This window comes from Rhinolophus sinicus, linkage group LG07, assembly GCF_036562045.2.
Source record: "Rhinolophus sinicus isolate RSC01 linkage group LG07, ASM3656204v1, whole genome shotgun sequence".
Lineage (NCBI taxonomy): Eukaryota > Metazoa > Chordata > Mammalia > Chiroptera > Rhinolophidae > Rhinolophus > Rhinolophus sinicus.
Window position 1 is genome coordinate 113,585,719 of NC_133757.1, and position 13,930 is coordinate 113,599,648.

At 36.9% G+C, this 13,930-nt stretch overlaps 1 protein-coding gene across 9 annotated transcripts in view; it reads left to right on the forward strand.

Moving 5' to 3' along the window:
- ELF2 (E74 like ETS transcription factor 2) overlaps window positions 1-13,930 on the forward strand; it is a 95,700-nt gene that overhangs the window by 20,761 nt on the left and 61,009 nt on the right. For 5 of the 9 annotated variants that reach the window (XR_012498214.1, XM_019730822.2, XM_019730823.2 and 2 more), the window contains exons 2-3: window positions 5,217-5,301; window positions 6,555-6,787. The exons of 3 other annotated variants lie outside the window; for them this stretch is intronic. Coding sequence is in view for 4 of the 6 variants with exons in the window: in XM_019730822.2 (XP_019586381.1) it covers window positions 6,716-6,787 (72 nt within the window). In the remaining 2 variants the exon portion in view is untranslated. The remainder of the gene's footprint in view (window positions 1-5,216; window positions 5,302-6,554; window positions 6,788-13,930) is intronic. One more of the 9 variants, XM_074338505.1, reaches the window with a different exon arrangement.

Here is a 13,930-nt window from a genome sequence, read left to right on the forward strand (position 1 = left end):
TGAGTCATCAGTGAATAAGTCTGTGCATGGGCCCTTTAAGAGGGTGGCCTGGGACTTCAGCCTTCCTCTGTCTCACTCATCCACAATCTCTGCTGGTTTTCTCAACCAGAAGTTGTGGAGACTTCTCTCCCTGGCACTGAAACCCTGGGCTGGGGAGCCTGGTGTGGGGCTGAGACCCTTTGCTCTTCTTGGGGAGACCTCTGTAGCCAAGATATCTCCCGATTTTTTGTGGTCACACGCAGGTTTGAGACCAGCTTGTTCTGCGTCTCTGCCCCTCCTGCCAGTCTTGAGGTGGCATCTTCTGTATGTCCTTAGTTGTAGAGCATCGGTTCAGCTGGAGAATGAATATTTCATACCTTCAGATAGAGAATGAACGTTTTCATAACTTCTAAAAATAGACGTAGACCTCTTGCTTGTTCCTGCTTAATCAGGATGCTTGAAAGAGGTTGAGCTTTCATCTTGCAGGTGATGAAGAACTATTGAAGACTTGGAAGAGGCCTGATGTTATTCCGTCTTGGATAACCCTGATTTGCAGGCGATGGACTGGAAGGGAGGGAAGATTAGAGGCAAAGGGACAAATTCTGAGCCTATTACAACAATGGAGAGAAGTGATAGTAAGGACCTACACTAGGGCAGAGGATCTGAGATTATAGAGAAGGGGTCAAGAGTGAGAGACTATGATGGTGTCGATGGAGAATGGAGTCACGGATCTCGGGTTTTTAGGCAACTTGTGTGGATGTTGGGGAAGCTGAGTAAGCTGAGTGCAGTAGGAGAGGTTATACATTCAGGAAGGTAACAGAAAAAAATGAGTTTAGTTGGAGACATACTGGACTTTTCCTCCCTCACTTTTCCCCATTCCGTTTAATGACTCTTCCTGGTGCGCTGACATATCTTTGGATTCATTCTTGACTCTTCTCTTTCCCTTGCACCCCACATCCAATTTGCTAGCAAATCTTCCCATTTTACCTTCAAAATACTTCCCAAACTGACCACTTTTCACTCTTTCTAGAACCTACCATTCTGGTTCTGGCCACTATCGTTTCTCACCTAATTACTATAGTAGGTTCTAAATGACCTCCCTGCTTCTCTGTCCATATCTTCTGAGTGTTCTCAACCCAGCATCTGAGTGATCCTTATAATAATCGGGTCATCTTTCTGCACATTAACTCCTCTTTCTCCCTGGAGTAAAAGTCCGAGTCCTTGCAGAGGGCCTACATGGTCCTTATATCTGTCATCATCATGTGTTCTTTCTTCCTTTTGCTCACCTCACTCCAGCCATATTTTCCTCCTTGCTGACCTTTGAACTAGTCAGGTGTACTCCTTGTTGCAAATCTTGAATTTCCTCTTTGACTACTTACTGGCATAGCTGACTCCTACTTTTGGGTCTTTACTCATATGTCATTTTGGTAATGAATCCTTCACTGACTACCCAATTTGAAATTGTAACCCTCTTCCCTGCCAAGTATTCTGTCCCTTTGGTTCATTTGTTTCCTTAGCCTTTATCACCATCTACGTGCGTGCTGTAGATATTTTGCTTATTGTCATCTCTCCTCACTGGAATTTAAGATCTGTAAGAATAAGGACTTTTTATTCATTTATTGCTATATCTCTAGAACCAAAAACTGCTAGCATATGGTAGGTGCTCAGTTAATATTTGTTGAAGGACTGAAGTAATTAATGCAGTGCCTACCTGTGATATCCTGGAATAGATGCTTATGATTTATTCATATCCTCTTTAATTTCACAAAGAAGTAGTGGCAAGAAAGTGTCTAGTAGACAATCTGGAACCCATAAAATGGTTTAGACTGGAAGAGAGAGTTGAGTGAAACCATGGCAGCAGTACATGAGATAGCTTAGAGAGAGTGTAGAGTCAGAGGGGGACTAGGGAAGGGGCCCTGGAAGCACCTACATGGAAGGGTTGGCCAGAGAGTAGCACTGTCCTTAGATGTAGCTGAGTGGGAACCCTGCTCTGGGCCTTATGCTTTCAAGGTACTCATTTGGCCTCCCTCCAGCTACACTCCTCCTGGTAAGATGAGGATTTTGGGGGGGGGGGAAGGGAACTAGTTCATCTGGTACCCATTTCTAAATCAAGTTCTGAGTGTTTGAACCCCAGAATTCCATGCTCATGTGGCTCTTTTCAGGTCTCTCTTCTGACTCTCCTCTCTTGACTATACCATATGTACAGACTTCTCTAGGCCTAAGGGATGTCACAGGGCTGCTGTTTGCAGGTATTTGGGCAGAATGTGGACACGTGGGCTGGGATGTCCACATGTATGTGAATGAGGCTCCTTGTAGCATGGAGTGGAGCCAAAGCTGGGAAGAGAAAAAGGGATAGGTTGCAGGCCAGAGTGGGATATGGTTCTCCCGTGCCCTCATAAGACTTGAGGGAGCCTGAGAATTCCAAATCACAACTTAGCTTCTTAGGTTGTTATAAAAGGTTATATGTATAGGAGGATAGCAGTGTGATCAAACAATATGGTGAATGTCTAAATTAAAAAAAAATTATTATAGCAAAAGACATGTTGCTATCAGTCCCCCTTAAAGTACTCCCCCTTGCTTCGAACACACTTTATCCTGTTGTTCTTGCCACTTTCTGAAATAGTTCTGAAAGTCTTCTTTTGTGAGTGTCTTTAGTTGTGCTGTCGTGGCTGCCCGAGGTCCTGAATCTATTCAAAACATTTACCTTTCATGGTCCTTTTGACTTTGGAGAAGAGTGAGCGTTGTCATGATGGAGGATGAAACCATTTGCCCATTTCTCAGGCCGTTTCCTATGCAAATTATTTCTTAAATACTCTAATAAGCCCTTGTACTAGTCAGGGTTCACTGTAGTGTTCCTGGGTACAAACTCAGCTCGCACAGTTCCATTCAGGTCAAAAAGCACAATTATCACCCTAATGACCTAAACAGATCTTGATTGACTTGCTTTTTTTGCACATGGACAACTGGGTGATTTGTATTGAATACTCGGAACCTTGTTCTCAGGATCATAACCATAGATCAAGTTTCATCTCCTGTGATGACATGTCTTAAAAAGCTGGAATCTGAAGCAGCGCGATTGCACAACTCCTACGAAATTGGCAAATGCTGTTGCTTTTGGTTGACAGTCAAAATGCATGGAACACATTTCGCACTGACTCGCTTTATGTTCACATCTGTTGTTAAAGTGCTTTGAATGGAACCATAAGATGTTCAGATCCTCAGAAATTTTCCTAATAGTCAATCACCTGTTTGATAGCATCAGTTCGCTTTCTCTTTCAACATTCTCTTGGGTTTTTGATGTTGAAGGACTTCTAATCTCGCCTTGTCTTCAATCGATTCACAAACGTGAAATCGTTCGAACCATTTGCAAACCATCTTTCTGGTCACTGCATCACCATAAACTAGTTTTAACATAATGTGTGTTTCTTTAACACTTTTTTGCAGTTTGAAACAAAACTTCATGTTAATGCGTTGTTCGTGATTCATGATTTACAGCACACTTTAAAACACAGCTTCTCTCAACTGTAGCTCATATTCAACTGACTGCACCAAACAAGTTGAAACTTGTCACACACTGTTACTAAGGTGTGACATGCCACTTCCCATATTGAAGATCCCTGCTTTTCCGTTGGATGGCACTCGGCAGCAGCATTCACCGTATTTATTGATTACATGCAATTTAACAGCTTGTTAGCTTGATTTATAACTTTAAAATATTTATACATGAGGTATACGGGCTTCCATTTGTATTTTTGCTCCAAGCCCCTCCAAAATTAGGAAATTGAAAAGGAGTAGCTGGAGAGGGAGAAGATAAATTCAGGGTAGAGTTTCAAGGAGGGAATGATCAGCAGTGTCAGTGCTTCAGAGACTGAAGTCCTGTGAAGACAGAAATGCATCCATTGGATTTGATGACCAGAATTTAGTAAATATTTCAGTTGGTGGTGATGGATTCCAGTTCCATAGGACGAGGTGTACCTGAGAAATTAGGAAGTGGAGACAGAGTGTAGAGGATTTTCCTGCTAGAACCTTGTCTGAGAAAGGAAGGAACTAGAGCAGTAGCTGGAGGGTTGTGCAGGGTCATGGAGGAGGGCTTTGCCATGTTTAAAGTGAGAGAGTCTGGTAAATGTTTGGATGTGCAGGAAAGGACCCAATGTTAAATAAGAGAAGCTTAAGGACAAAGAGGGAATAATTGATGAAGCAAGGCCTATGTTTCAGTGTGTAGGTCAGCGGATTAGCCTTTGAACAGAGGAGGGCTGTTTGAGGAGGCGTTGCGTGTTGGGATGTGTGTGCAGTGCATACATCTGGAGAGAGAGCAGGAAAGGGACTTAATCGGCAATATCATTAACATTGTTTTTTTTTTAGTAATTTTTGGGGTTAGTTTTTAAAAAGTTGATTTTTTCGGTGGTTAGAAAAGATGATATAGGAACATTTGTGACAACATGGATGGATCTTGAGGGTATTATGCTAAGCGAAATAAGTCAGACAGAAAAAGCAGAGAACCATATGATTTCACTGATACGTGGTATATAAACCAAAAACAGCAAAAGAACAAGACAAATAAATGAGAAACAAAAACTCATAGACACAGACAATAGTTTAGTGGTTACCAGAGGGTAAGGGGGTGTGGGGTGGGAGATGAAGGTAAGGGGGATCGAATATATGGTGATGGAAGGAGAACTGACTCTGGGTGGTGAACACACAATGGGATTTATAGATGATGTAATACAGAATTGTACACCTGAAATCTACGTAATTTTACTAACAATTGTCACCCCAATAAATTAAAAAAAAATAAAAAGAAGAAAAAAAAAGTACATCTATAAAACAAATTTGATGTTACCCTCCCATTGTAAGCAGCATTCCCAAATAAAAACAGTATCTGGCTAGGGGGAAAAAAAAAAGTTGATTTTCTACTCCTGGGGATCTGGGATTATACTGTCAGCCACTGGAAATATACACTATAATATGGGGCATAGGCTACAGATGTTGAATCTGCCCTTAATCAGTAATTGTTACTGAGTGGTAACTTAATATTTTAAGTTTCATAAAAACTTCTGATTGCTCAATAGCCTAGAAATCATTTATTATTACATTTATTATATACTGTGTGTCATCAGGCTTTGGAGATGGTTTGTAAGAAGTACGTACATACTGCCTGAATCACACCTATTTTGGGCAAAATATTTTTTAATAGAATTATATTAATACTGTCTTTCCCCCTCCCCCCCTTCTGCTAGTTCCAAAGAACTGCTGGTTTATATTTTAGCTCTTGCCAAGCTGTGAAAATAGTGAAGGATGCTTAGACTGCTTAACATTCACATTGTGAGTAAAAGTTATTTCTGCTACTATTATCTGTATGTTTAGAAAACAGAAATTGAAGATAGTCATTAGCTTGCATGATAATGGTGAGCTTTATGTGTGGGACTGTGGATTTTTCTTAAATTTTACACTTAAGATACAAATACTTCCACTTTCTGTTGATGAGATAAAAAAGGCGACTAATAGTACTGAATGGTTTTAGGTCGTGAGGTGAAATTTCTGTTGTTTTTCAGGTATTTCGTTTTTATTGTAGAAATTTATAGAAATTCTTTATTTATTTCCACATTTGTATGGTTCCAGTAGCCAAATTTAATACAGGGTGTACAGTTAATGGAATGATTTATTAGAAATGTATTTTCTTTTTAAGTATACTTAATTTTTCTGCATTCTTTAATTTTTATATAAGAAATGCTGTTAGAAATAAATCTCTAATTTCTCTATGAAAAATTTAACATATACAAAATCAAATAAAATGTATCTTTTTTAGGAATAATCTGATGCATAAATCTAGATGATGTACATGTGGATATTTATCTCTACTGGGGAAAAAAGCTTGAATTATGTTTATTTGAAACCATTTGTTATATTGCATTTTGAACCAATAGCAAAAAAAAATTACTGAGGAAAGAATGATAAATAGTAAAAGCATTCCAAATGTTTCACTACTTTATTTTCAAACTGCTCTATTTGAAAATGTAAGCAACTCAAATTAATCTGTTTTATAGTTCTTGTAGACTATTCAAAATATGAACACCAAAATGAGATTGCTACCATAGCAAAAGACAATTCTAATTATATTATTCAAATAAATAAACTAAATAAGCCAAAGAAGAATGAAATATTTACAAACCAATAAATCTTTTAATTTGTTAAGTAGGCAAATAGAAGTCTTGGTCCAGCATGTTTTATGTTTTTAATGCATAAGAGATTTAAAAATTTCTACGAAAATATTTCAGGAATACAAGTACATCTTCATAAAGGAGAAAGTTATAATATTTCACCTCTTAGAATGTAAATATCATAATGTCACCTCTGTGCAGTAAGTAGCTTGGTACGAACTTAATTTCAGTATGTTCATGAACTTGATGCTTAGAAGTAGAATGCTCATTACTGCCCTCTTTTGACACAGGGCTGTATAAAGCCTATTCCCTTTTTCTTAGCTTATAAAAATGTTAAAAAGTACATTGCAGAATAGGTTGTGCTTTATATCCTTCCTAGATATTTTTAATAACTTTTCAAATTCTTCCTCTTTTTAGGTACTCTCGTTAATCATCTTTAGAAGACTGGATTTCTGGATATCTACACTCCTCTGTTGACTTTTAAGACATGACAATGCAAACCTATAACTCTGGCAATCATCCATGAACCTTTTATTACATTGAATAATAGCATTTCAAGCTTCCTCAGGGAATACGCAATGACTTCAGCAGTGGTTGACAGTGGAGGTTCTGTTTTGGAGCTTTCCAGCAATGGAGTAGAAAATCAAGAGGTTAGGCATCCAATGTATTTCATTTCTGTTTTTCTTCATAGAATTCAATGCATGAACTAGTTTTGAAATTAATGGGAAACAGGTACTTGAGAATAGAAATGCACAGTATATGAAATTGTACATGTCCATGCCGTGTTTCCTCATTATAATTTAGGTAATAGAAGGTTGAGGGAAGGTACTGCCAGACTCACCTGAATTGTTAGAATGTGCATATATTAGAATGAACTGAACTGGGAGGAAAAAATTGAAAGAAAAAACACAAGTATTAGTTGAGAGATTTAAATTCCCGATAAAATTTATTGTTTTGGACTATAGAGTGTGTAGGTATACACTGTACTTAAATACGGAAATTAAATTCATCTTAAATTAGATTTATGTATCTTCTTTAGTTGTCGTCTTTGTTTTGCGGTTATTCTGTTCCATGTAATTCAGTGTGGGGATCCATCGTATTTTAATCTAATACATATACTTAAGAATTTAGATAATTTATAAATCAGAAAATAAACTCAGGTTTTGATATTTTACACATGTAGAATTTTTTCACTATTAGCATTTTTGGTTATTGGTATTGATAACATTAAAGAATAAGGAATGGGAGTAGGAAAATAACAGTAGCAGAAATATATGGGCTTCTAGGGCCTGGCTTCTTTTCCTATTGTTTAGTAAAGACTATATATTGGGAATGATCTAAATTAAAATATAGTAATGCTGTCACGCTAATGGACAAATACTTGGTTAGAGATGAGGTGGGAAAATGGAGAGTTTACTGTATTAAAAAAATCTGTTCTCTCTGTAGTCTGTGAAAGATACTGCTGTTACTGGTACTTAGTACCAGCACAGTGGTGTAGGTACGTGACTAAGAAACAAGCTAGGACATCAGGCTGTGTGTTCTGGACTCTGGATTCTTTTTCTTGCTTGGTTAGTGTTTGTTCAGTCTTCCAAAATAGCTATGGGCAAGTTCAGTGGGAAGGGGATAAAGTGAAGTTACTGTTTTTCTTTTGTTCTCTGTGGATCTGGTAACTCAAAAGTTCCTATCATATTTGACCTAAAACTGGTCAAAGTCCATTAAGAGAAGCCACAGCTACAGAACACACTTTATTCTCATAATCAACATCTACTTTTTCCTTGAAGATTTACTTTCTGTACGATCACTTCCAGGTATGATTCACCAAAGAGAGTAGGGACTCGGGGGGCTTCCGTCCATACATCACCCAGACCAATTATTGGTTCTTCTTTAAGTGCTTTCTCTTTGTGCTATAGTGTTATTCTGTTGGTATTTAATCCTCTGAGGGGAGCTGCCAAGAACAATAGGCAGAATAATATATTGACCTTGTGCTGATTGGGTATTGTTAATATGGGAAAAGAGTGCAACAGTTTATTTCTGGAAGACTCATATTTTCTTCCTTTACATGGAACCCCAGGTGTTCATGACCTGGAGAACTGATGATTATGGAAGAAAGAATGTGATAAATGGAGTCATTTTACCAATGCACTCTGATTAGTGTATTACCAAGACTTAACGATTTATGTGGTAGCCTTGCAGGTTGGTCACAAGCATTTTAGGTAGTATGGCGCCAGAGTGGGGGAAAATGTTTTAGGGAACTTTTTCTTTAACAAATATTAATTGACCACTTACCTTGTATCAAGTACTTTTTTAGGCACTAGGGATAAAGTATTTCAGAATATCTCTGAAGATATAAATCAGGGCTACAGATGGATGGAGAGGTGGTAGGGGGTATTTTAATTAGGGTGGTCAGGGAAGGCTTCTCTGCAGTGGTATTTTAGTTTAGACCTAAATAAAGTAAGGGATTGGGCAATAGAAACATGTAGGGGAAGAGAATTTCAGGAAAAAAGAAAAGCTGCTAGTATCTGAAATACCTTCTAATTTTACAAAGGGAATTATGAGGACAGTAGTATTTGAAAGATGTATTTTTGTCTTATAAGCAACTTTTCAGGAATGTATCTGTAGTATATATCTATAATATTTATACTCTGAAATGTAGGGTGGGGGAGAAAATAACCTGTTAAGATTTTATAATCATAGCTCCAGAATTGGAAGAAGAAAAACAAATGTATAAAAAGTGTTGGGTACTGTTGTACACCTGAAACTAAGGTAATATTGTATGTCAACTATAATTGAAAAATAAATTTTAAAAAGGCAGTAGTGGGCAAAAAAAAAAGTGGTGGACATTTGGAGAGGTATTAATAATTTTCAGGCTTTGTTTTTATAACTTCATTTCTTACTATAAAAGTAATACATTTTATAAAATTAGGATAATGCTGTTTCTGACAAAGATACCAAAAATGTGAACTACAGTTATAGTAATGAGTGTAGATGTAAAAATCATAAATAAAATAGTTATAAACCCATAAAATGCAATCGTATGCGGAAAAACTGAATTACCAAATAGGATTTAGATACACAAGGGTAATTCAATATTAAGAAAACCATTAATATAATAAATATCCATACTAGTATAATATATGACGTGATATGTTAGTAGGAATAAAATACTTAACGAAATGGGATTTTATGAAATTCAGTATCCATTATTGATAAACTCTTAATAATGTGTGTGTGTGTATACACATATACACGTGCGCATATATATGTATTTCCTTAACACTATAAAAAAATAACTGTTACAAGTCAATAGCCAGAATCCTGTACTGGAGTATTTTTTTTAAAGTTGGAAAGAATATGAGTGCACACACTACCTTTACTATTATTTAATATTTTTCTGCAATCTGGGAAGATAGTGAAAAAATACAAATATTACAAAAGAGACAAAATTATTGTTTACAGATAATATGATCCTGCACCTGGGTAAACCAGAGGGAATCTATAAAAACTCATTAGAACTAATAAGAATCCTTGGTAGTTTGGCAGAAACAAAATTAACACAAAAAATACCTAACTTTCTTTTGTAAGGACTGTAGTTAGAAGAGATCATGGAGGATAAGATCCCTTTCAGAAAATTAACAAAAAAGTAAAATGTTGAGGAATAAATGTAAAAGACATATGGGACTTGTTTGAAGAAAATTCATAATATTGAAGTACATAAGAGAAGACTTTAATAAACAAAAAGATATTTTTTGTACTTAGATAGGAGAGATGGGAAGGGTCAGTACTGTGGAGGATGTCATTTTCCTTCAATTAGTCCATATATTGAATTCTGTCTATCAAATGTATCTAACACATGAAACCACAGTTTTGAAATGTTGGTGCTATCGTGGGAATGTTTGTGTCCTTCCAAAACTCATATGTTGAGTTCTGATCCCTCATGATGATGACCTTAGGGAGGTGATTAGGTCATGAGGGAGGAACCCTTATGAATGGGATTAGTTCTCTTATTAAAGGTTCCAGAGAGTCCCCTACCCCTTCTGCCATGTGAGGCTACAGCAGTAAGTGTGACCCAGACGAGGGCCCTGACCCAGTCATGCTGGCACCCTGAACTTGGACTTCCAGCCTCCAGAACTGTGAGCAGTAAGTTTCTGCTGTTTATAAGCCACCCAGTCTGTGGTGTTTTGTTATAGCAGCCTGAAAGGACTGAGACGATTGGGCAACAGGCAGACAGGACTGTGCTTCCTGAGAAAAGAGCAGGTCTGATTGCACTGGCTTATTGGTTGGAGCCACTTTCTGGACCACAGTGTGGAGAGGAAGAGCTCAAGCGGAGCGAGACAGTCTCACTGAATTGAAACAAAATTTGGGATTTGGAGAGGCTAATGTAACTAATGAGAGGGCTGGAATATCGGAGGAGGAAGCTGCCCAGAGGAAGAATACCAGAACTCTGCCTCAGGTTACCCCAGTCTTTAGATAAGTGAGCTGCCCAGGTGTAGTATGAAATTCTGTGAAGCCCGGCAAAGAAAGACCAGAAAGGTGTGTAAGCTCAATAAATTATTAAAAAATTCACAGAGTTCACTCAGGGCTGGCAGATACTAGAATTCCAACCAAATTAAAGTAGAGTAGAGCAGAGAGCCCAGGACATTCAGTAGAGACTCCAGAAGAGTCATGCCTTATAGTAGGGCTAAGCTAGCCCTAGAATAAAGGGTACTTCAAACTTGTCATGAGAAGGTTTAAAAACAGGCATTGAAAGTTTATCCATAGTAACTTAACTATCCGTCATAGTAAACATTAAAATAAGACAACAAAATGTAGCACCCAACAATGTAAAATTTACATATCTGACACCCAACCATGTGAAGTGCAAAGAAGCTAGAATAATATAACCTATAACTTGGAGGAAACAAATTATAACTTGTCAGTGAAAACAGAAACAGATGATAAAGATGGTGAAATTAGCAGATAAGACTTCAAACTAGCTGTCATAAATATACTGAATAAGTTAAAACATGAACCTCCAATGAGAGGTATAAAAGAACCAAATGAAACTTCCAAAAATGAAATATATACTATCTGAAAAGAAAAATTCATTGGATAGGATTAAAAACAGATTAGGTAGTGCAGAAGAAAGGACCAGTGAATTTGAAGAGAGCAATAGAAACTACATTATGAAGCACAGAAAAAGCAAAAAATCCCAAACAAAAAACCCCTTAGATTTGGTTACCTGTCTGACAAGATCAAGTTGTCTAACATACATGTATTTGAGTCCCAGAATGAGAGGAGAGGAAAACAGAAAAAACAAACAAAAAAACCCACAAAGAAATAATGGCCATAAAAAATCTCCAAGTTTGATGAAGACTATAAACGAAAAGATCTGAGAGAATCTTAAACCCCAAGCAGGACAAAGCATAGAGCAAATAGACACTTGAAGCACATCATAATAAAATTGTTGAAAGCCAATTTCAGAAAGAAAATCTTAAAAGCATCTAGAGAAAAAGATTTCTATATACAGAAAAACAAAGTTAATGACTACAGACATCTTGACCGAAACTATGCAAGTCAGTAGATAATGACTTCTTTAAAATGCTGAAAGACTGAAACTTGTCAACCTACAATTATATATTCAGTAAAAATGTCCTTCAAAATGAAGCCTTTTTTCAGACCAACAAAAGCTGCAAGAATATATCACGAGGAAACCTGTGTTATAAGAAATATTAAAAGCAGTTCTTTAGGCAGAAGATAAACGAGACTTAGATATACCAAATGGAAACTCACATATACATAAAAGAATGAAAAGCACTGAAGAAATAGCTAATGTGTGAGTAAATATTAAATACTGTTTAAAATCAGTTTTTAATTTTTAAAAAGCTAATTGTTTATAACAAAAATATGAACAATGTGCTGGGGTTTATAAGGTGACGTAAATGTATGATGATGGTAGAACAGGATGGGATGAGGGAATTGGAAGAATACTTGTGTAAGCTTTTTATATTACACATAAAATAATAATAATTGTAGATTAACTGTGGTAAGTTAAACATATTATAAAGTCTAGAGTACCACTAAAAACTGAAGCAAAGAAGTATAGCTAATAAGCCAGTATTTGAATTAAGAAGGGTACTAAAAAATACTCATTTGAAAAGACAGAATAAAAGGAAGAAGGACAAATAAATGAAACAAATAATGAACAAAGATCGTTAGATTTAAGTCCTGTTTTATTGATAATGTTAATTGTAAATATTCTAAACAGTCCAAATAAAATGCAGATATTGTCAGATTGGGTAAAAAAAAAAGGCAAACCTATTTTTTCCCCCTTCTTCTGCCTCCCTCCGCCCGCACCTCCACTTGGGTTCAAGCCATTGTTTCTCAGTCTAGTTGTGTAGGATGCGTCTCCCTGGCCCATGCTGGTATTATGAGCCTTGCACTTCCCCGGGCTGAGGCAGTTGGTCGCCGGTTGTCAGCTGCTCACAGCAGCTCAGGGCAGTTCTTGCTGGCTGCCGGCTGCTTGAGCAGCCCAGCTCCAGGGAGAGCTCTTGTTCACAATCTTAGCTGTGGTGCAACTCACTGGCCCATGTGGGAATAGAACTGGCGACCTTGGCGTTAGGAGCACTGCGCTCCAACCACCTGAGCCACCAGGCCTGCCTGGCAAACCTATTTATGTTTCATATGAGAAATTCATTTTAAGTATTAATGCAGCTTAAAAGTAAAACTATAGAAATAGATATACCATGCAAATTTAATCATAAAAAGACTGAAGTGGTTTCAGGACAAGAGTATTACCAGGGATAAACATAAACATTTCGTCAAGAAGACTTAGCCCTAAATATGTATGCAATATTAGAGCTTCAAAATACATGAAGCATAAACTAACAGAACTGAAAGAAATAGATAAATCCACAGTATTAATTGGAGATTTCCTCTCGGTAATTGATAGAACAATTAGTGAATCAGTGAGGATATAGAAGACTTGGCAAACATTATCAATCAACATCACCTAATGGACATTCATGGAACACTACCTAACAGCACCAGAATACACATTCATTTCAACTGCATGTGGACAATGAACCAAGAAGATCATATGCTAGGCTATATGTCTCATAATTTTTAAAGGATTGAAATCATACAGAAAAGGTTGTCTGACTAAACCAGAATTATATTAGACATTAGCACAAAAAAGATGCTTGCTAAAATCTCCAAATACATGGATAATAAATAGCTCACTTTGATAAAACCCATGGATGATAGAAATGCAAATTTAAAATGCAAATTGAGCCCACAAGGAGATACTACTGCATAGTTACACAGAGTGGTGAAAAATACAAAGAGTAATACCATGTGTTGGAAAGGATGTAGAGCAACTGGAATTCTTGTACATTTCTAGTGGGAATGTAAAATAACCACTTTGGAAAATAATTTGACAGTTTTTAAAAAGTTAAATGTACACTTGCCATATGATCTGGTAATTTGACTCAGGTAATTATGGAATGGAATGGAAAGGATGGGAGGGGAAGAGCAGGATGTCACTAGGAGCGGTGCAGCCATATGAACATAGGTGAATGGATTAACAATTGGTATCCATACAACGGAATTCTTAACAATAAAGATAAATTAATTGCTGACACATGCAACAACATGTATAAATCTCAACATTATGTTTATTTGAAGAACTCAGACCCAAAAGAGCACAAACTGCTGATTCCTTATATATGAAATTTTAGAAAAGGCAATTTATAGGGCTTGAAATCAGATTGGTGGTTGCCTAGGCCCCTGTAGGTGGGGTGGGAGGAGTAGGTGGT